Source organism: Sinocyclocheilus grahami, unplaced genomic scaffold (assembly GCF_001515645.1).
Source record: "Sinocyclocheilus grahami isolate Dianchi unplaced genomic scaffold, SAMN03320097.WGS_v1.1 scaffold86.1, whole genome shotgun sequence".
Classification (NCBI taxonomy): Eukaryota; Metazoa; Chordata; class Actinopteri; order Cypriniformes; family Cyprinidae; genus Sinocyclocheilus; species Sinocyclocheilus grahami.
The window spans coordinates 1,010,479-1,033,975 of NW_015505265.1; the positions used below are offsets into that span (position 1 = coordinate 1,010,479).

Genomic DNA, 23,497 nt, shown 5'->3' on the forward strand with positions numbered 1-23,497 from the left:
TCTGTCTATCTATCTATCTATCTATCTATCTATCTATCTATCTATCTGTCTATCTATCTATCTATCTATCATCTATCTATCTGTCTATCTATCTAATCTTTATTTATTTATTTTGTTTGTTTGTTTGTTTGCTTCTTTTTAAACCTCAGAAATGATTATTTATTTATTTACTTTTTATTTTAACCTCAGAAATGTTTTGTGGCAGTTGTGTGTGTGTGTGTTTGTTTGTTTCATTTTTAACTTTAGAAACTTTTGTCAAAATGTTTATTTATTGATTTATTTATGTTTCATTTTTAACCTCAGGAATGTTTTGTGGCAGTTTGTGTGTGTTTGTTTCATTTTTAACATTTGTCAAAATGTTTTATTTATTATTATTTATTTATTTATTTGTTTGTTTGTTTGTTTGTTTCATTTTTAACCTCAGGAATGTTTTGTGGCAGTTTGTGTGTGTTTGTTTCATTTTTAACATTTGTCAAAATGTTTTATTTATTATTATTTATTTATTTATTTGTTTGTTTGTTTGTTTGTTTCATTTTTAACCTCAGGAATGTTTGGTTGTGTTTATTTATTGATTTATTTATGTTTAATTTTTAACCTCAGGAATGTTTTGTGGCAGTTTGTGTGTGTTTGTTTGTTTCATTTTTATCTTTTGTCAAAATGTTTTATTTATTATTATTATTATTATTTATTTATTTGTTTGTTTGTTTCATTTTTAACCTCAGGAATGTTTGGTTGTGTTTATTTATTGATTTATTTATGTTTAATTTTTAACCTCAGGAATGTTTTGTGGCAGTTTGTGTGTGTTTGTTTGTTTCATTTTTATCTTTTGTCAAAATGTTTTATTTATTATTATTATTATTATTTATTTATTTGTTTGTTTGTTTCATTTTTAACCTAAGGAATGTTTTGTGCAAAAGGTTTATTTTTATTTATTTGATTTTAACCTCAGAAACATTATATGCAAAAAAAAAGAGGTTTATTTATACATTTATTTACTTATTTAATTTTTAACATCAGGAACATTTTGTGCAAAAAAAAGGTTTGTTTATTTATTTACTTACTTTTTAACCTTAGGAACGTTTTGTGCCAAAAATATAATGTATGTATGTATTTTTTTTTAATTAACTTAAAATAATGTAATATTCATTCATTTTTCATTAAATTATTAATCTCAGGTACATTTTGTGCCAAAAGCTCAGTATTATGTATTTACTTACTTGCTTATCCTAGAGAATTCTTTATTTTATTTGATTATTTTTTGTGTGTGTGCCAAAAAGGTTCATTGTTTTTTGGAACTGCGTAAAGAACCCTAATTTGGAAGAGTTTTTATACATGGACGGTCTACTGAAGCTGATCGCACTCTCGGTGAGGACCGTTGTTTCGAATGACGTCTAATTAATGAGAATTAAGGTCCTCGGTATTAAACACACACTTGCCTTCCTGTCATCTCTGATGTAGCTCTGATAACAAGAGCAGCTCTGCTACATCCTCCAGCAGTCAGTCATTCAGAGAATCAGACGTCTGCTGTCAGCAAGAACCTGCTCAAAATCTCATGCCCTCTAGTTCAACATTTTAACCGGATATCATTGTGTTGGACAGCTCAGTGTGTTATTATGATTCGTGAGTTCAGGTGTCTTGTTAAATGAACAGCATTTTTCTCACAAAAGCCAAACATCTATTCATTCTCAGAATTGTTGGGGGCAGCGCAAATGTTTGCTTCCTTTGTCTTACGCCTACAGACACAAACATTTCTTGCTATTGTGTCAGTGCTGCTATTCACCAGAAAAAGTGAATTGCAGCTGCGGAAGACACAATACTTATATAACTCACAAGACAACCAGTTATAGCAGAAATATGATCAAAAATGATATTAATGAAAATATTTACAAAATAAATCAATAAACTAAATCAATTATTGCCATTCCCATTATCAAACTGATCATTACATTATATTGCTAAATAAAGTGAATTAATTCTTCATAGCAGATGGTAGATTATTTCGGCGGGTTGTTTAGTACCCCCCTCTCTTTGTGCCCCTCTTATGCCCTCTGTGCCTCGCACGCCCACGCAGCGCCATGTTGGGATGGGTTCACAGCCCATTTTATTTGCGTTGGCTTTGGTGTTGCGTGGGGGTTTGGTGACCCCTGCACAGGACGATTAATCAAACGTCACTCTGTGATTTCTCCAAAACTCATTATTCCTTTTTTATAACACAGCACGCCTCTCTCAAATGCAGTTTTTCGATAAATCACCCCTTTAGGTCTGTACACACTTCCATCTGTATCTTTTTACTTATTGAATCTAGCCAAAGAAATCCATTTCAAGTTTTAATAACTGACCATTTACATCATCAGTTGTTTTATTCACAAAGAAAGAGACACTTGATTTTCTTCAATTCGAAAATGAGCATTTCAAAGTTTGGTCAGATTTTGTGAAATATTATTTCCATTTTTTTTTTCTATCTTATGTATTTTAAAATGTATTCCTGTGATGCAAAGCTGAATTTTCAACAGTCTTCAGTGTCACACGATCCTTCAGAAATAATTCTAATATGCTGATTTGATCATTGATAATATTATCAATGTTAAAAACAGCTGTGCTGCTTAAAATTTTTGATGGAACCATGATATATATATATATATCTATTTTTAGGATTCCTGGTGAATAGAAAGTTCAAAAGAACAACATTTATTAGAAACAGAAATCTCTTGTAATGTTATAAATGTCTTTTACTGTCACCTTTTGATAGTTCTAGCTGAATAGAATTATTCATTCATTTAAAAAAAAAAAAAAGTACTGACCCTAAACTTTTAAACGTATATCTTTCAGAAAAAATGAAATCCAGATCGTTTTGAATTCTCAGGGAAAAAAAACAACAGTTCTCACACCCATACACTCCTTCAGCACTGCACAATTCAACTGAGAGTTTAACGCTTACCATTCCTGACGGCTGCATTCTGCTGAACGCGTGTTTGGTTTTCATGAGCATTGAGCTTTTCTCTTGTCTGGGTTCTTCACGGCTTTCTTCTGCTGTTCGCCCAAACACAGCCGACACTGATAACATATAGTCCTCTACATCTCTCAGAGGAGCTTCATATGTGCTCAGAAACCAACCAAAACACCGGACAATGCACTTGTTCCCACCTCCAAACACATTCACAATTGGAGCTGGTATGGTAATGAGAGAGATTTGGGGAGGCCAGCGGATCGGGCCAGAGAGCACCTCTTTGAGTCGGGATGGGGGGCGGCGTAGGTGTGAGGGTTTGGTTTAAGCGTGTTACTCTCGTCCGAACAGCTGACCCTCAAGTGATGGGGTCCAGAGCAACAGCACACCAGCTAAGATTTTTCGGTTCTTAGGAATGTTCCGATTCCGTCTTCCGATTCCCGGAATGTTCTGAGAACATGTTTTGGAGGTTTGTATTTGTTTAGCCAGTAAAGTTATCTATATGGAAATAGAACGTTCTTTTTAGGTTGTCAGAACGTTAGAAGAGCATTCTATGTTTGCTGGGAACAACCCAGATTACTACACCATTGTCTTACTTTTCAGTTTTGATCACTTTTTCACACTTTTGATGTAAACGCCTGACTGAACACTGATAATTACATAAAAAAGCCCTAATTTAGTCTAATTCAAACCTCAAACGTCAGCCTAATCTATTGATTTACTTCCCTGCATTTTTATTATCATGCGTTTTTATAGTAAGTGTAATTGGTTTGGGCAAACATTGTCAGGGCTGAATGTTACACAAACGGTTTCACTGCAGACTGGTCATTAAGATTTTGGCTGATGTTTCAGAGTCGCCTTCCAACAGAACCAAAAAGAACCGCTTACATGCCTAGAGCTCGAGATGATACAGCAACTAAAAGACTGTTAATCCACTGCCAGAGAACAAGGGACAGTCTGTAATTAACAATTAGGAAATGAAGCAATACATATGATTAGTCTCGTGTGAAACTGTGCTAATGTCACTACTATAGCAGAAGCATTAGTTGTTTAAACTGGGTGTGCAAGAGATTGTATGTAATTTATTTAGTGTCAGTCTGTATAAAATATGTAGATACTCATATGTAATGTACTTGAGTGTAAATGTATATAAATGTTTAACAGTTTTGTTATAAAAGCAGAAGGGTGACTGAAGGAAATAAGACAGTTTATGTAACGTGTCATTTGAATTTGAATTAAAAACTACAATTAATAAGATTTATATAAATGTTCATACCCAAAATAATTTATAAAATGTGTTACTTCAGTGTTTTGTATTATAGTATTTATTAATATTTTAATACGCTTTTTTAAAATATATTTTCAGTTTTGATTTTAATTGGACTTTTAGTTTAGTGCTTTTATTAGGTTTTATTTTTATTTTTAGCTTAAATTTATTTTTTATATTTATATATGATTTATATATGTATATGCGTGTGTGTGTGTGTACACTCTAAAAAATGCTGGGTTGTTTCAACCCAATGTTGGGTCAAATATGGACTAACCCAACTGTTGGGTTAAATTTTGGTTACATTTTTAAATGAGCTTTTTAACCCAACAGTTGGGTTAGTCCATATTTGACCCAACATTGGGTTGAAACAACCCAGCATTTTTTAGAGTGTATATATATATATATATAAAATACAATAAAAATCTATTTTAGTTGTAGTAATTTTAGTACTTCAGCTTCGACTTTTATTTTAGTTAGTAGGCTTTAAATCAATGACAAAAAATAAAAATATATATTTAAATTGTTTTAGTTCACAATGATATATATATATATTGGGCCTCATTGCCGGCTGCAGTCATGTCCTCATTTCATACATAAAACACCTCTGATTCACAAATACTTGCTAAGGAACTCGCATTCACATAAAGTAGCCCTGTTGACAAGTTTGGGTGAGTAAGGGCAAAACGCAGTACTTTCAGTGATCTGTAATAGGCAGTATCACGTCTTTTGTAGCAGAAATAAACTGCCGCAGAAAAAGCTAGGTCCATGCAAAATGTAGTGTATAACTGCAACACTCATTTCAAATGTAGTGGAGTAAAGAGTACAGATGCTCATTCAGAAATGTAGTGGAGTAAAGAGTAAAAGTTGCTAATATCTTTGATACTCGGTACAACTACAAAGTACCCGAAAAGATACTCAAGTACAGTAACTAAGTACATTTACTCCAATACTTTACACCTCTGTTGAATTATGAAAACAGGATATAGATTTTTTTTTTGTAAGTGTTAATACACAAATTTGGCTTTACTGTTTGGAGAAATATGTAATTAATATTTTGTGTAATTATATTGTAATTGTGAAATTGGTCATGACTTTCAGGGGTTGAACAGTTATAATTTAAAATACTTGAATACTAGTTGTGCTATAACTATTATATGTAGTTGTAGCCTACTTATGCTACGAAAAAAAAACATTAAATTAAAATTCATTAAAAAAAACACCAGTAGATGGTGGGTGCTAAAGCTCAATGCCAGCACAAAATGAGCACAAAATGACGTGTTAACGCATTAGTACCACACGTTTTGGCCCTAACGGCCTTCCATAGTATGCAATTGTGTGTTAACGTGTAATTACGTATTAGTACCACACACTTTGGCCCTGACGGCCTTCCATAGATAAGAGATCCTTGACGTGTCTGTGTTGTCCAGCAGGTGGCGGCAAACACTGTGAAGTCACTCAAACACGTGTCGCGTCACCACAAAGCGCTCGTGAAGTTGCGCGAGGTGCTCAGTCACCGCTGCTGTTTGTCGTGAGGTAAACATTGTGAAATCTGTCTGTCTGCTGGGTGAAATACAAATGGAAGTAATGGACAGCCCTCTAAATCGTGTAAGTGATTTTTTTAAATCACAGTATAATATAAAATGTTCTGGCAACCTGTGGTTACTTGAGCTGTTACAAGTCTTTCTGTTGTGGCTTTACGTATTTAAACTTGTAAATAGCCATGCTAAATGTATTGTGATTACCAAATGTTAATTGGTCAGGCCCTTATGTCTAAATAAATATATAAATAAAGCTACATTTATACATATAACCCTCCCCTCCAAAAAAGATATTTAACAAATATTTCTCATAACCAAAATCATAACTGCCTTGCAGGATTTTATCTTAAGAATTATGAAATGTAATAACTGGCACGTGCTATTTTGGATTTCATGTTCATGGTATTAGTCACTGTTTTGAGTTGTAATGATTTTAATCCTATAACTGTGTTTCCCCAGAAAGCATGACAGTTGTTTTTCCACAGGCCCATCATTTTGGCCGAAAGGCAGATCAGTTGGTGGCAAAGGAAAAATTTGAAGAGGCAATTTTATGCCATAGTAAAGCAGCAGGTAAATCAGCGAAGCCCCTTTTGTTCTCTTAAGAGCAAGCACACATGAAGAATTGGGATGGCATGAAGATAAATGTGTGAGTGAATGAATCTGTATTTGTTTCTTTCTGCTCAGAGCTGATGAAAGAGGCCTTGTCAGTGACACAGAGTGAACAGGTAAAACAGCATGTGTCTGACAGACAGGTGTGACTCTATTCCAGCAGTCTGGCACGTCTGAATCATAGGCCAAGCTTTTGAGTAGTGTACTTCTTTTTCAAATATTTGATTTAAAGCTTTTCCCATTTTAGAGAACAATCCTCCAGCCCTCATGCCAGCAAATCTAAGGAGAAAAAAAAGAAAAAGTATAATGTAATGATACATGCCGAGTAGTGTACATTTTAATATTCATATACAAAGTGGAAGCGATTTTAAAGGGGTCATATGATGCGATTTCAATTTTTGCTTTCTCTTTGGAGTGTTACAAGCTCTTGGTGCACAAAGAAGATCTGTAAAGTTGCAAAGACTAAAGTCTCAAATCCAAAGAGATATTCTTTATAAAAGTTAAGAGTCAGCCACACCTACCTAAAACGGCTCGTTCTAACACGCCCCCACATATCTACGTCACTATCTGGGAAGATTTGCATAACGGCGCCCAAATGTTCACGCAAAGAAAGAAGGCGTAACTTTGATTCTCGCTGTAGTATTGTTGCCGCCGCCATGTCGTGAAGGCGCTGTGTGTTTCGTTGTGAAAGCGAAACTACTTTGTTTGGCCTTCCAAAAGAGGACGATATCCGCTTCGTCATGCCTGGAGCTGATCCATGCTGGTCGCTGAGGGAATACTACAACTTCACACTGTGGATCGTTGGATCGGCTTTCACCGTTAACGTAGCGGAGTCCAGCCCGGGGTCGTCACATGTGGTTGCCTTCGTTGAATCCGCCGGCCGTGCAGTTCTCAAGCCCGCAGTGCGTGACGCTGTGTGACGCATTTTATGGAGGACTGTTTCCTGAACCTGCAGTTCTGCAGAGCCTACAATGGGTCTTTAGCAACGTCATATGACCCCTTGTGGACGTAGCGGAGTCCAGCCCGGGGTCGTCACATGTGGTTGCCTTCGTTGAATCCGCCGGCCGTGCAGTTCTCAAGCCTGCAGTGCGTGACGCTGTGTGACGCATTTTATGGAGGACTGTTTCCTGAACCTGCAGTTCTGCAGAGCCTACAATGGGTCTTTAGCAACGTCATATGACCCCTTTAAAAGGGCCAAAATGGAATCGGGAGAATGTTTAAAAAAAAAAAATTCTGACAAATTTAAGAAAAAATATACAGAATGGATTTAGATAAGGTAAATTGCTGTAAATATGTTTCAGATTCTACTTACAGTACAAAGATTGTGCATGAATTGCAAAGATGTATTCTGACATTCAAAAGTTTGGTGTCTGAAATTTTTTGTTTGTTTGAAGGAAGTCTCTTATTCTCACCAAAGGTGCGTTTATTTGACCAGTAATTTATTCCTGTGATGCAAAAAGCTATGTTTTTCAGTATCATTACTCCAGTCTTCAGTGTCTGGATCTGCTGCTCAAGAAACGTTTCTTATTTTTTGTTTGTTTGAAGGAAGTCTCTTATTCTCACCAAAGGTGCGTTTATTTGACCAGAAACAGTAAAACAGTAATATTGTTTTGAATATTATTACAATTTAAAATGACTGTTTTCTGTTTCAATATGATTTCAAATGTAATTTATTCCTGTGATGCAAAAAGCTCTGTTTTTCAGTATCATTACTCCAGTCTTCAGTGTCTGGATCTGCTGCTCAAGAAACATTTCTTATTATCAATCTTGAAAAGAATCTGAAACATTTTTTTAGGATTCTTTGATGAATAGAAAGTTCAAAAGAACAGCATTCATTCATTCATTTATGCCTTGTAAAAAAAAATTTTTACTGTCCTTTTTTATCAATATAATGCATCTTTGCTGAATAAAAAACTGTCCAGCTTCCTGGTACAAATACGTAACGTACAGGTGTAAAATGCTACTTTGAAGTGACCAAAGTAAGAATCCGTATTTTAACCAAAAATGTTGTTTATTAGTAAATATCAACATCATATCAACATAACCTGAAAAGCCTTAATGGAGAAAAGGGGAAAAAAATGAGTATTCTAAAATCGCATTTGTGTTTATTAATTTTTCAATTAATCTGAACAGTCAAATAATACATAAAACCTGCAGGCAGCTGTTGTCATCTTTAAGGATGTTGCCTACAGTAATAACTATTGTGAATGAAAAGGAACACTTGTTCTTTTATGTAAAGTACACATTTGTACTTTCAGAAAAGCACAGCCAACATTTGAACCATTATCACATTTTCTATCAAGGTACGACTGTCTTTAGAGCTGCAGAGAGATAGACATCTCCAACAGCAGCGACTGATCAAGATGAGCCGCAAACAGACTAAACTCAAAGAAAAGGTCCTGGTCAGCCTGATAACAGACTGCACCAGTCCAACAGCCCTCCAAAGTCCTCCACTCGGCTGGAAGGCTGCCAAAGACGACAAGACTCGGCTGGAAGAGCAGAGCACTGCCATCGCTGACCTGTGGAAGCTTGTGGCGGTTCTGCTGCTGGAGAACAAGCGGTTGCTGGAGGAGCATGAGAAACTGAAGGCGGAGAATGCTAGTCTGAAGAGAGACCTGTATGAGGAGCATCAGAGTCCTCCGGCTTCTCTAGATCAGCCTTCACCGCTGGGCATGAAGCTCCTGCATGTGCCTCCTGACCTCCAGCAGGAGATCCAGCTGCTGCTGAAGACGGCAAATGACAGCTAGACCTGCATCCACCTACAGCACCACTCAAAAGATTGGAGAATTACATTTTTTTTGGTCTATTGTCTCTTATGCTGGCTGCATTTATTTGATCAAAGATATAGTACAACAGTAAAAGGGAAATAATATTACTATTTAAAACAAGTTTTTTTATATTAATGTATTTTAAAATGTAATTCATTCCTGTGATGGTAACGCTCAACTTGCTTAACCCGAACTGTTGGATGGTGTCTTGGTTTCCACAAATATTAAGCAACAAAATCATTTTTTAAGATTAATAATAATAATAAGAAATGTTTCTTTCTGAAGGATCATGTGACACTTAATACTGGAATAATGATGCTGAAAATGCAGCTTTGCGTCAGAAAAATGTTACATTTTAGAATATATTCAAATACAAAACATTCTTTTAAATGGTAATATTTCACAATATTACTGCAGTTTGTTTTTTTATCAAATAAATGCAGCCTTGAAGAAACTTCTTTCAAAAACAACCAAACAAAAAAATCTTAATTATTCCAACTTTTGACTTTACTGTGTTTACTGTAGAATCAACTGCCTATATTGGGTCAAAGTACCCAATTACATTTTAAATACATGCTCCTAGTCTTACTAAACATGCATTAATAAAAATAATAAATTAATAAATCAGGAAAGACTTTTTCTTGTTCAACACACCCGATCACAGAAGTAAAATGTGCTACTAGTAGGTGATAGTAGTTAAACTACATTTACACTTTATGAAAGTGTTTGTGTAAGTGAAGGGAATCAAGTGAAATGCACTTTTGGATGTTTTTGTAGATGCGCAATGGGTAATATAGTCTCATTAACACAAAGTTGTTAAATTCAGGGTTGTTTTCACCCACAGAACACTGATATTTTGCATCGTTTCTGTTAACGCTTGAAGCTGGTTACAATTCACAGCCATTATATAGACAATATACACAGGCAATTTTCTATTCATTTCTCCTTTTGTGGTCTGAAAAAAGAGAGGGCGCATAGCATTTGACCAACACCAGGTTAAGTAAAAAAAAGAATTGAAGTTTCGATTTCGAGTGAACTATCCCTTTAAATAACCTAGAAAACCAACTAAATCTTTGAATGGATCACGTAAACAGGCATGAGCGACAAATCAATATTGACTATTCCATTTTTAATGGAAAATGTAAAACATCTCTTTAACTTCAATGTACATACAGTAGCAAACAACACAAACAGCAAATAAAGCACACCATGTTATAGAAAATCATAATATATATTTATATATGTATATTCTGCTATTTACATATTACATTTCAGCTGAAAATTTCACAAGATCTTTTTTTTTTTAAACAAACGCAGAATAAACTAATTCTTTAATATTCACCCTCTGCACAGTGAATATTTGCCAAACTGTAAATAATTTAATGTTGCTTAAACATAATAAAACCTGTCCATTTGGCAGCTGCTGATGTGATGGAATGCTGCTATGATTGTGTTGGAATCACTGCTCTCTAAAACGGTCCAAAACACAGCATGACAACATGTTGAACACTTTGCAGTGCAATAACTAGTAATAAAGAACATGTCGTGAATCATTATCGCCTTTGGAAAAACATGTATTTGCCAGTGTCGCTCTTTCTAAAGGTTTTCCATGGTCTTCTGCATGTGCGGCAAGTGGAAGTGATGGGCTTTGAAGTTCATTGCACCTGTTTGGAGAGCACAGTGTACTACTTTTATCTCCGTTTGTTGTGCCTCCACCCCTTACTACGCTTCCTGTCCGTGCAGGAAGACATGATGGGGAAGTTCAAACTAAGAGAATAAAATCAAAGAGAAGACAGTGACATCATAGAGGAAGTCACAGAATCTTGCAGAGTGGCCCATTTTGTTAGAATCACATCTAAGAGATTTCTTGCTGGAGAATCCTGGGATTGTCTTTATGCTCCAAGGGTTTGGACAGAGGAGGAGGAGATGCATTGTCAGGACTCCTCCTGTTTCCCATCGTCTGTGTTCTTCTCCTTCAAATGGTTCCTCAGTGTGGCTACAGCATCTTTCACAGAGTGATAAAAGATGTTCTTCACCTGAACAATCAAGAGGGATGAAAAGATTTTACTTACAGATCTGGCTCATGCCTAATTACACTTGGGATTACAATAAAACATTATAGTATCAACTTAAAGGAATATAAACTGCAATAGCAATTTTTGCAACATCATGCCTTATCACAAAAAAACTGGAATACACTATACGACTTAAAATCTGAACAGAATTTAAAACACTAGGCATCTTACACTTGTCGACTTTTTAAATGGCTAGAGCGGGAAAAAATGGGAATTATACACTAAACGATTGAGGTTCACACACTACCAGATGTTCAAATAGCTCTAAGCACAACAAAATTGCAAGCCTCCACATGTGTCTCATTGTTAGCAGACGCAGGAGAACTGAAAACAATGTGTTCTAAAATCAGTGCAAAATATCAAACATGTGATATCCTCCGACAGGATGAAATCATAGTCTGAAGCTAGAAAATTAAAGTCTGTGTCCATCATACACTATGCAATTTTCTGTGACTCCTACAGACTGTAAATCGAGTCAAAAGACTGGTGTATCCAGCCTTTATTCCAGAGAGTAAAGTAAAAATGCTGTGAGACACAATGCCACACAACAAATCAGAAAGTAATGTTATGTGAAGCGTGATTTTGGGCCAATGAGATTGCACTGTGGGTAGGGTTACCAGCATGATGCAGCAGAAATGGAAACTAAATGATCAACAAAACAGGTCACAGTAGGTAGATGGAGGTACCTGGAGTTTGTCTTCATAGTTCATTTGGTCTTTGAGAGGGCGGAGCTCTTGGGTTAGATAATAGGAGTTGTGCGCATGTTCAGGGGACACAAAATCCACATTCACTTGGATGCAACTGTGCAGATTCATCACCTAAAAACACACAGCATGCATAAATACTGAATACTGAACACCTGGTGGAGTGACAGCTTTAGGAATGCAGTCATCCTTCCCAAGAGCCCAAGACGGATTGCTTTAGGAGGATGTAGCTGGTAATGTGAGTGCGGTAATGTACCTGGTGCAGAGCTCCAGCAGGGATGATGATAGCATCTCCATGGAACTGGAGGAGTGTGCAGCTCTCTATGCCATATTCATCCTGTAGCTTCTGCCTCAGCCTGGGGCTCAGATACCAGCCGCCTTCACGCAGGGGGTCGGAATCACCGTCCCACTCTGAGTCAGAGTCTGCCTCTGGATCCGCTTCAGCCTGCTGCTCAGCAGCGATCTGCAAACACACAGAAGCATAAATATCATATTCTCATTGATGGTGTGGGGGGGGGGGGGTCTAATAAAACAGCAATACGTGCTTAGTGAACTAATTTAATCTAGATGAAATATAAAGCTAATGGATGGTTTTAGGAGCATCGCCAGCGAGAACAACAATGGGCACAAGACAGAGCCTTGTGGCACACAATACTGAACCAGCGCTATATCGGACAACTCATCCCTAACCAGCAATTAAATAAGCTCATATGCTTTACATGATCAAGAAGTGCAGTACCTTTTGTAGAAACTCCTGGATCTTTTTTAGGTCTTTACTCATGTAGATGTGCCACAGAGCACCTGGCGTCTCTTTAGGGTCTTTCAGTCGTTTCTTTACACTCTCATCCAGAACTTCTCCTTCCAAGAGCTTTAGTACCCCTATCACAAAGGGGTTGACAGCCAAATTAATGCACTCTTACACACAAATTATTGCTCACAATGTTCCATAAAAGTTCTTATGGTGGCATTTTAAAGGACACCAATACATTTTTTATTTCAGCAATTTCCAAGAATACTGCTGAGTGGCAAATCTCAAGCCTGAGTCTAGTAAACAAAAAAACATTTTTATTTCCATTAATCAACATTCAAATAGCTTTAAAAGAGGCATTATGGCAGCAATGATCTCACACAAAGTCAATGAATGTATTAATGTAAAACTATTGACTGTTGAGTCATCCTATTTTCAAAATCCATACACAGAATGTCTTTGCATCCAGATCCACCTCTCTAATTTTACTGTTAAATAATGTATATGCAAACCTACTAAGGCAAAATAAATATTTTAGAGGAAAACATCAATGCCACAATATCATGTTTACGTACGAGTACCAGCTTTGGATGAGGCTCCGTTTCCTTTGGCCACCCCGACATATACCAGAATACTCATGGAGTCTGAGATTTCAACATGTAGATTGCTGGTCCCGAAGTCTTGTTCTGGGCATGTTGTTACACCTGAACAAACACTGGAGCATAAGGTCCATTGCATAACAAAGAGCACAACAGCACTGTCAGTAAGTACAGGAAAGAAAGAATACCGTGGGCGCAGCAGAGGCGAGGACCAAGGTCAGGTCGAATGAAGAAGGAGGGCAGATGTGAGGCCAGGTTCAGATGTGCCTCTGGGTCTGTGTACTCTGGTACCGGCAAAGACTTCATCACATCATGATATCTGAGGTGGGTGAAAGCATTACATCATCAAATTCCTTTGTCTCAAAAATATCAGTAAAACCTCATTACACCCCATAAAAGCAATGTGATTTTTTAAAAATGAAAATGTAGAATAGCATTAAACTTATTATAATAATGAGTACAATGGTGTTTACTTTATAATTGTGTGGTTTAAGGTGACTTGATGGCTTAATACAATTTAAGCACTCATTTATAGTGAATTCTTGTTTTTTTTTGTGATTTAAATTTTTTTTGTGATTGTGATTTTTAATTTTTTTTGTGATTTTAATTTTCAAATCAAGAAATAATGTAGAATCTGATGGACGTATGTGTAAAATAAAAAGCAATTCTGCATTTTTCATTAATTGGAAGACACTTATCACTAGAAATCTATTTCTCTATGGAGAAATTTACGTGTCTTTATTTCTGGAACTTCTTGTACTCTTTTACTGTATTTCTAAGTTCCAAGCTTGAGAAGAGGTTTATTCAAATACTGGTGAAAGTATATTCAAATCGAGGAAGCATTAGCAGTACAAAGTGGTATTCTATGTAAATTCTAGTGAGGTCTGAAAGACAACATATGCTTCAAATGTTTCCAAGGGCAGCAATACCTGGCAGGCATGAGGGCCAAAAACTCCTCCCCTGATGGCCAGTCTTTTAATCTATACACCACTGACTCCCCTTTATCAGATTTAGGTCTCTCTGTGGGTCACATACACAAGAATGCAAATAACATTTAGTCCACAGAGTCAACCAGCAAAATAATATTCAGCAAATTAGAATAGAATTACAAGTACTTAATCACTCACTAGACACATCTTCAAAACCATCCCAGAACTCCTTGACATTGGAGTTTGTGACGCTCCCATCTCTGCAATTGTAGAGGTCACTATGAAGGCTGGAGAACTCACGGCTGAAGTGCTCAGGCTTCCACAGATTAGCATTCAAACTCTTGTGCAATCCGGACACCAGCACTGGCTAAAGAGACATTGCACCAACTTCAGCTTCAGAAGCATACAATATGAAGATTCTTTTTACATCGTGTTTTCATACAAGAAGCCACTTTGAATGTCTTAGTTTAAAATAATCAAAATCAGTGGTTACTTTTAAGTAATTAAATCCCAAGAGGTTTCATCCTGTCAATCCTAATTTTTACAGAAAGTAAAACTGTAATTCACTGTAAATTCTCTTATGAGTTCATTTCCTTTTCACCCAGTATCTGTAAAGATATAGTTAATACTCCACTAGCGTGAGCATTACAAACCTGCTCTTGTGTCCAGTTCTCTTTGAACAGTCTTTGGTTGCCTTGCTGACGATGATCTTTGAGCCAAAGCAGCCGGTGGTTTCCTAGCCAATCGTGAGGGACAATGGCGTGGGGATCAGCCAATGGGCTTTCATCAAGCTTCACACCCTCTGGCTGATGCCCCACCTCCCCTTCTGGCAGCGAATCCTGATTCAGCCCCACCCGGGCCATCTTTGTAGCGGGAATCTTATTTTCTACTACAGAAGCAATAATGTCATCCAGGATGTTGGGCACATGAGTGTTTTGGGCTACCTAAAGAATGAAGCATGAATAGAGTTTGTTACAAGTCATGCACCTAGTTTAGTTATCATCATCTTATATTCTTGTATTTACCAATCTTTATAACTCTAACCTGTTCAGACAAGTTGTAAACTGGTGCAAAGGCACCTCCAGTGGCCCCGAGACGCAACTTTCCAGCTGTGGAGGTCAAAAGGTCACGCAATGTTGATCCTAGTTCGGGGCTTGTGGACTTCCTACTGTGAGCTTCCATACCATCACACCTTGCCTTCTCTGTAAATAAGAAGAAACAACACGTCAAGAGCATTTTATTCAGAAAGTACACAGAATCAGCCAGAATTGTGTCAAAACCAGGCAAAATGGGAAATTACCAATGGCAAAAATAAAGTGACAGAAACACAGCTACACACAACACATTTGGTTTAATACACTATGTGGAGGACATATTTTGGACCAATGAGATTTCATGGTAGGCAGGGCTACCTTCATGTTGTGAATAGTGCTGTCAATTAATTAAAAAAATGAACTAATTAATCACGATTAATCCCACCTAATATGAAAGTTTTTAAGTACACATTTATATTGCAATAATTTCACATTCAATCTTCAAATTAATGTAGAAACAGTATATTTTTAATAGGGCTGTCATCGTTAACGCGTTAACGCATGCAATTAATTTTACAATCCTTAATGCGTTAAAATAATTTAACGCAAAATTACTGAAGCACAATTTCTATTCTAACCCTTTAACCCAATGTTGCTACTCTGCTTGTGATTAGATCATTTTAAGCTGCTAAACTCCGGGAAAGTTTTCAGTCCAATGATCCAGTAAGCGAATGCATTCAAACAGTCCATCCAAAACAGTGCTAATATAAAGGAAACCAGGCTGATTACATCAGAGATTGCAGAGAGAACAGAGACTCGTGTTGCGTTTTCAGTGAATTATTAATTCCAGTGTGTTTCGCTTCAAAACACGAGCTCTGTCATATTCTGTGATTGTCTCTGAAGTGCGCGAGCCCTCACGCTTCACACACGCTGTGTGAAGTACAGACTGAACGGATTGTCAATACATCCCACCGCTGTATGGCCAGATGAGACGCAAGCTACGGTTTCTCGACTGGATAACCAGTCTCGCTAGTAAAGTTTTGATGGATGAAGACTGCAATCAAGGTAAAGACGATTGCGGTGGCATACAGGAGTCGTACAGTATAGTAAGAACGCGTGAGTCCGTTATAATAATGCGTGTATGAGTGCTCTTGACGCACTGATCGCACATTGTATTTATGCACAGGCACAGACATTTCTGTACATTCACGTTGTTTCCACACACATTCACGATAAAGTTTTGATTTGTCATGTTTATGTTGCTGTGTTTAGTTATACGGAACGGATCCGTGTACTGTGGTAGATATATACATGCAGTCAGCAGGCAGTTAGTTTAGGTTTTTTTTTGGCATCTCCATGTGGTCCTGTTCGGTATCGCAACTTGGCTTCTCTAAAATGTAAAAAAGCTCATTGGTGTTACACTGTACACATACTATAAAATTCAGATTTTTTTTCCTTTCATATGTGCTTATATGGGCTCCTTATATCATTTGGTTCTTTGGTGTCCTTTTGGAGTTTCTAAGTGTCCTTTTTTGGAAAGTCATCTAAATTTATCTTGAAAAAAGCTGAGATTTTTGAGAATCACCCTTCAATGTTTTGGTTTACTTTGCTGTACACAGCCAATGATGACAAAATAAACATTTGAAACAAGATAAATGGTCTATGCTTAATTTCATGAAGTGTGCGATTAATCGTGATTAATCACAGAAAAAGGATGTGATTAATCAGAAAAAAAAATGTTAATCGATTGACAGCCCTAATTATTTATATTTGTTTAATGGCATCTCTTTTTTATGACAGGTGAGTATCACTGATACCAATACTGATGTCTCCATGAAATTCTTTTCCCCCCCTAATATTTAACCATGTAATATGTAATGTTGACTATATTAACGTCACGGTATAAATGAGAGCTATCACTTTTAACATTTATTAGACTTTAAAAAAAATAACAACTTCTAACTTAAGTGAACTTAAAACAATCTTCACATAAACCCATTATAATAAATGTCATATTTACCCTTCAGCAAGTATATACAGAAATTGAATAAAGTTGGTTAAACACTAAATTATAACTTAAATATAGATGAATCCTTAAAGCTTCAAAAGTTATTTATCTCTTCTTTTTTCTTTTCTTCTTCGATTAACAGACATCACAGCAGCTGGGATATTAGGTTATTTGGCTGCTATTACTTTAAGAGCTGCCGCTGCTGAACGTGAAGCTGATCTGACACGCATGCTCGTAGTTTCATTTGTGCTTTAATACAAAATAATACAGACTACAGCGTGTGTCGCCCTATTTGTGTGTGCAATTGAAGAGCATGCGCTACGTGCTACAAGCACAGCATAAGAGCTGACAGGACAGGAACATTTATTTTTACTGACATGTAGCCTGACAACATGTTTTACGCCGTTAAACTGGAAAAAATGTATAATTAATTTTAACAGCACTAGTTGTGAAAAAATACAAACAACCAATAAAGCGTCTTATTGTGCATTGCTTGTTGTGGACTATATTTAAATGAAAGAGATATAAGTGCAGAATGGATGAATGATGTGTTTGATTTAGATTGTTTGTGTAGGACATTCCTTACCTCTTTTCTCAGTGTGCGCTTTCACTGTGACATGTAAGTTCTTCTGCTGATCTGGGATCTGCCGGCTCTTCAAGTAACTCTGATCCGTGTCTGAAAGCTGATGTCACACCAAAAAACTCTTTCATAAAAAGTTATTCATTCAACTATTCAACTTCACATGCATCTAAACATTCTTGTAGCTAGATTTTAGCTCTAACACACTTGCCTGGTAGTTTCTAGTGTGTTTGAAGACCTTGATTAGCTGGTTCAGGTGTGTTTAATTAGGTTTGGAGCTAAACTCTGCAGGACACTGGCCCTCCAGGAGCAGCTTTGGACACGATGCAGTAGAGCATTGTGTTACCAATGCCAAAGATATGGTTTTGATTACCAGGTAATTTATGTACTAATAAACTGTATACTTTGAATGCAATCTAAGTCGCTTTGGATAAAAGCTTCTGCCAAATGCATAAATGTAAATGCAAAGTGGAACTCTAAACTTGCAAGGACATGAATAAGCCAATACATAATGTGAAGTTGGCATCTTACTGGTGAGAGTCCATTGGTAGTGGCTGTGCTGGGGTTGTGGGTTTTGCTGTCAGTGCAGGAACAATGGGATGGGATTCCAAACTTTTCACTCATTGAGTGCACAGACCTCTGCATGTCCACCAATACTTAGGAAAAGATGGCATTGCACTACTTTTACTATCAGGTACACAGTCAAAGATGACACAAAACCGGATGTGATGTTTAGATACATATAAGTACAGAAACCTTTTCCTATGCTTACCTGTTTCAGGGACAATCTGAGTAGGCATTAAGTTCTTGAAGTCATGTGGCTGGTTCTTTACGCATCGGACCCAGGCATACAGTTCCTTATCTGAATGACAAAACATACAAATTGTCGGAAAGAGAAACAGACAAAAAAAAAACTGCTGAAAAAAACAGCATATGTTTGTTTTGGATGCTGGTGTCCCCATATGGCTTTTTAGCTTAACTAGCTTAACCATTAAAACTGAAAACAGGTCTCCCACGTCTTTTGATCAGTGAAGTTTTTACTTTTTCTTGAGTTTTCCACTATTCCACTATTTTGTGGAAAGGATTTAAAAATTGTTTTATATAGATTGCACTCACAAAGAGAAATTTGATAATATTTTAAAATAAAAATTATAGTGACTATAGAAATTAGATTTGATCAATTTAGATTTACATTTTATATTTTAATGTAAATTAATTTTTTTATAAAAACAATTTCCATCACCTTTTTAATCCTGAAAATCACAATTTTAAAATTTCTTGATTTTTCCATATTTTCCATGACCATGGGAATCCTGTTAGCAAGACCATGTTGGTCGACAAACAATAACCACTAATTTTTTAACATGCTACACCAAAACAAACTAGTCTAAACCACCTTGAACCAGAATGGAAAGTCTAAGCTGGCTTTTTCCAGAGAGGTGAAAAGAAAAGGGCATCCTATAGGTAAATTAGTTTAAAATAAATAGAAAAATCCATGATGCATTTTCAACTGACCTTTGGCTTTCTTCTTCTCTCTGGCTTTATAGCAGTCCATGCAAACCACAAAGCCACATTTATGACAAGCCCAGTGCATGTTGAAAAGAGTGGCCTCACACGCGTCACACATCTCCCTCACACCTCTAACTGCTCGCTTCCACATGATCTGAGCTGGAGAAAGGGAAAGAGAAAGAAGACAGCAGGCCAAGGTGAAAAAGACAAAATGACAAGGAATAAGAGACTTTGTGTATCCGTCATTCCAGACAAACATACTGTCTTTCTTGACCCAGGTGAAAGCAGTGTCCTCCGTCTTTATGAGCTGGCAAAACTTGTCTCCGATGAGTGCAAGGATGGATTTTGATGTCTCAAGGTCCATCTTTCTCATCTTCTTGCTTTCCTCGTCCTCTGAGCTTCCCGTCCACACCGTAACCGCCTCCTCATCTGTCTGCTCAGACACCGAAAACCCATTCACACGGATAACGCCGTTCTTACTGTACGACAGACTGAAGAGAATGGGGAAAGAATTAGTGTATGTATAAATTGTGCTGACTGATGATGCAATTGGATTTTAAAAAGACAATAGTTCAGATGTTCTTACTTCCATTAAACATGTGCAAATCATGGATATGATTATCATGTTTTAAACAAACTTGAGTGCATATCATTAAAGTCGGACTCCGCAGTACTTCATGAGAATTGAGTAAATATTGCACCAATGATGACCCAAATAAACCCCAAATGAAGTGCATCACAGGGAGTTCACATTTGTCCAAGAACAGTGCCAACAGTATAAAAGACTGACCGTCGGAAGTAGTAAAATCGGCAGAAGACGGGTGAGATGGCAGGCTCCTGAGATTTACGTGAGCGATCCAAGCGACACTCTCTGCACTTCTGCACGTTGGTCCCGATCTCTGCACACGAGACGTCTTGTAAGAACGCTTCTCCAGTTTGCTTAAGCTTCCTCACCTTCCTCCAGTCTTTCAGCACAGATTGAGGGATGCCATCTGAGACGGAAATAACATAGCTGAGCAAAGTACACATTTGTATCTCAGCGTTAGTTTGAATATGCATGATTTGAATTGTCATGGCTTTCATTCTTTCATTCTGAATGCCATGGTGAAACTGATACTCAATTACATTTTGGCAGAAACACACAGTATGCATAATTATTCAGCCAGTCAATCTTGCTTAAACATAGCTGCTATCGGACAAAACACTGAATACTGCAAAGGTACATTATTTTCCTAATCATATTTCCTAGGCATTGGAGAATAATCTTCTATAAAGACCAATCAGGTTTGAGATGACTCGACACTAAAACATTTGATAGAAAAAAAGAAGCACTAAAAAATGGAAAAGAAGAAAGTGAAAAAGCCAGTATAAAACAATATAAACATACTGACTATATTTGACACAAAATATAATTGACACTCATTCTCTGTGGAATTCTCTCGTTAATACCAATGACAATGTTTCGATGTTCTAATTATTAACATTATCTTTGGGTCTAAAACCACATCAGCATTTAAACAGGTGGAAAAACTCACTGCTGTTAGCGAGTCTCTGTTGAGGCTTATCCTTTGCACTTTGCAGAGTTTCATTGGGTTTGGCCTCTTCCTCTTCTTCCTCCTCTACCTTCTTCTTCTGGTGGTCATTCTGTATGATTTTAAAAGAGGACTTGGGCTGTCGTTTAAACCTCCTTCCTGATCCACCACCCTCACTTTCATTGCCGGAGTCTCCTCCACTCTCGCTGTCACCGCTGGACTCTAATGGCCGTTTCTCGCCTCGTTTCTCCCTCTCAGGCTTCATACGAACCGGGGTTGATCGTTTTTCAAAAGATTTCTTGTCCTTACCCTCCAGCTTGCCGTTTCTGTCCAAGACAGGTTTAACCTCTTCTAAGGAAGACTTTTTGCCCACTGTCACTGGTTTCTCATCAGCTATGACAGATGTTTTGTCCTCTGAATTGAAACTTAGAGCATTACTACCAGAATTCCTGTTCTCTTGAGTCTTCTTGTTCAATATTTTGGACTTTCTGCTGTCTAGGGAGGGATCTTTATCCTCCTGACTGAACCCATTATCCACCAGTCCGTTAACTTTCTGTTTGATTGGCACAGAGTTGCTTGTGCTGGTCAAAGTTACAGCTGTCTTAGTGCCGTCTACTGATTGGGAGACTGTGCTGCCTCGGTCTTGCTCAGAATGGCGGGTCAGCCAGGCTTTTTTCAGTTTATGGTAGTTGTTCTGACCAGATTGAGATTGGTTGGTTATGGCCGAAGCAGGTGCCTGCTCATTGGTTAGTAAACCTTGTTTGGTTGTCGGCACAGGGCTGGAAGTCCCAGATACCAGTCGGAGACATTCAGAACTAGTGTTGAATACAGGCTCTTTTTCTCTTCCTGAAGCATGTGCAGAACACACAGGGTGTGTAGTGAGAGTAGTGCAAGACCCACACCTGCTATTTGAGAGGTGAGAGGAATGTTTCATAGCGTTTGAAGGATGTGTAGTGTGTTGAGGCTGAATTGTATGTGTGTTATGTCTAGATTCAGCAATAGCTAGTCCAGCTCTGTGTTTCTTCAGATGAGGGAAGTCTCTAGAAGTGCAAAAAGCAGTGAGAGAGGACTCCATCTTCGGTGGAACAGCCCCAATCTCTCTCCTCTTGCAGTGTTCTGCGATTAGGTCTATCCTACAGCGTGCAACATTCATATTTGTTAAGGGTTGAGCTGTGTTAATAGGTTTAGTTGTCATGTTTATTGGTGCATTAAGATCTCCCTTTTGAGCTGTCAGGTTGATGGGGTGAACAGTATCCAGGGGGGTCCACAGGACACCTCTCTTATGCTGAACACTGCTCTCTTTTGAGTGTGGGTTGGACCAACTTTCCAATGGTCTTATGTGGCCACACTGCATCTGGGAAACTGAGCTGTCAGACACTGTGTAACTTATTGTTGTATGTGTGTGGTTTGTTGGACGTACAATGACTGACGCAGTGGCTGACTGTGGTTTGACTACACCTCCATTTGTTGTGTGTCCACCACCCAATTTCTCTCTGCCATACATGACTCCACCCCATTGGGTATCGTAGGCTTGTAATGGCATTGTTTCTTTCTCTGGTACAAGTCTTTTCCCATCTAAGGCGACATGTTTGAGTTCAGGCAACAAGGTGGGTGGCCTCTGTTGCTTCTGAGCTTTTCCTGGCAAGCTCATTGGCTGGATGGGTGTGAGAGTAGGCGGGGACAATCTGCCATGTCCAGAGTCTTTTGAAACCACTATGGTTGGTGCCGGAGGGTGAAAAATAGGCGCACGGTGGAGTAAAGGCACGTTGCGTGGAGAAGAGGAGACAGAGATGAGAGAAGAGCCTGGCCCCCTTCTCTCCACAGCCGCTACCTCTACTGCTTCCATGGAAGATGCTTTATGAGCCAGCTGCTCTGAGATCTTTCCCAGCAGACCTTCTTCTTTCTCATGGTGGTGTTTAACAAGAGGCGGAGGTCTGGCTCTCATTGAGACCTGCGAGCTGGAGGAAGTTAAGACGGGGGCAACTGTGTTGCTGGCACTGAGCCTATCGTAGAGTTCTTTGCTGGCTGGCACTCTGCGCTGTGGAGGCTTGTTCTCCACGCTGTTAGACAGAGAGGCATAGTAGCTGCTCGGAGTGAGGGTTGGGGTGGGATGGGCCGACTGCGGCCGGGGTGGTAGAATGTGTCTGAATGCATGCACATCTCTCTCTCTTTCTAAGTCTCGGTCTCTGTCCATCTCTCTCTCCCTCTCCTTGGCAGATGTGGGGTTTCTAGGGTATCGTGGTTCCCTATCTGAGCACAGTTTAGCAGTGAACGGTGCCACCTCACTGCTCTCCTGAAGAACACGGCAGTTTTCTTCCTGGTAGCGGTTAGGTCTCTCTCCTGTGAGATCAAAAACAAGTGGCTGTTTGGTTCGACTTGGGGACGACTCAAGGGCGACTGGGCAGTAAGTCTGCCCATTTTTGCGTGCTGCTGTGCGGGGACGCTCCTGTTCAGACTTGAGGTGAGTGTAGATGAGTGTGCTCTCAGTGACAGCTCTTCTATCCAGCTCTCTAGAAACAAAAACAGCAGGAATGAATGTGGAAGAGAGCTTGTCAGTATGTCTGATAAGTAAGATATAATTAACAGTGGACCATAGGAAATTAATTCAAAATGAATGCACACAGTTAATGCACACCCCAGGTTGGTAATG

The 23,497-nt window shown here is 38.0% G+C and overlaps 2 protein-coding genes across 4 annotated transcripts in view; one reads left to right on the top strand and one right to left on the bottom strand.

Moving 5' to 3' along the window:
- The first annotated feature begins 5,657 nt into the window (after positions 1-5,657).
- Positions 5,658-9,357, top strand: nrbf2a (nuclear receptor binding factor 2a). 2 transcript variants are annotated; one of them, XM_016274381.1, is made up of 4 exons: positions 5,658-5,819; positions 6,238-6,322; positions 6,437-6,477; positions 8,665-9,357. In XM_016274381.1, exons 1-4 carry the CDS (start codon positions 5,790-5,792, stop codon positions 9,106-9,108), a joined length of 600 nt encoding a protein of 199 aa, XP_016129867.1. In that variant the 5' UTR covers positions 5,658-5,789; the 3' UTR covers positions 9,109-9,357. The 2 variants fall into 2 exon arrangements, with proteins under 2 accessions (XP_016129867.1, XP_016129868.1); XM_016274382.1 differs by having other exon boundaries at positions 5,741-5,819; positions 6,212-6,322.
- A 1,487-nt stretch (positions 9,358-10,844) lies between these two features.
- Positions 10,845-23,497, bottom strand: part of jmjd1ca (jumonji domain containing 1Ca) — a 90,221-nt gene continuing 77,568 nt past the window's right edge. Inside the window, exons 11-27 of one of the 2 annotated variants that reach the window (XM_016274374.1) lie at positions 20,851-23,357; positions 20,106-20,307; positions 19,577-19,806; positions 19,322-19,474; positions 18,579-18,668; positions 18,338-18,462; positions 17,813-17,909; positions 15,229-15,386; positions 14,838-15,128; positions 14,383-14,551; positions 14,185-14,275; positions 13,444-13,574; positions 13,238-13,360; positions 12,648-12,787; positions 12,165-12,371; positions 11,891-12,022; positions 10,845-11,165 (exon numbers count right to left, since the gene is read on the bottom strand). In XM_016274374.1, the coding sequence (XP_016129860.1) occupies positions 11,064-11,165; positions 11,891-12,022; positions 12,165-12,371; positions 12,648-12,787; positions 13,238-13,360; positions 13,444-13,574; positions 14,185-14,275; positions 14,383-14,551; positions 14,838-15,128; positions 15,229-15,386; positions 17,813-17,909; positions 18,338-18,462; positions 18,579-18,668; positions 19,322-19,474; positions 19,577-19,806; positions 20,106-20,307; positions 20,851-23,357 (4,948 nt within the window). In that variant the 3' untranslated portion in view covers positions 10,845-11,063. Of the gene's footprint in view, positions 11,166-11,890; positions 12,023-12,164; positions 12,372-12,647; positions 12,788-13,231; positions 13,361-13,443; positions 13,575-14,184; positions 14,276-14,382; positions 14,552-14,837; positions 15,129-15,228; positions 15,387-17,812; positions 17,910-18,337; positions 18,463-18,578; positions 18,669-19,321; positions 19,475-19,576; positions 19,807-20,105; positions 20,308-20,850; positions 23,358-23,497 lie in introns of both variants that reach the window. The other variant, XM_016274373.1, reaches the window with a different exon arrangement.

Coding starts and splice junctions, on each gene's coding strand:
- nrbf2a (XM_016274381.1), top strand. CDS start 5,790: ATGGAAGTAATGGACAGCCCTCTAAATCGT. Junction 6,323..6,436: donor ATGCCATAGTAAAGCAGCAG/GTAAATCAGCGA, acceptor CTTTCTGCTCAG/AGCTGATGAAAGAGGCCTTG. Junction 6,478..8,664: donor CAGTGACACAGAGTGAACAG/GTAAAACAGCAT, acceptor TTTTCTATCAAG/GTACGACTGTCTTTAGAGCT.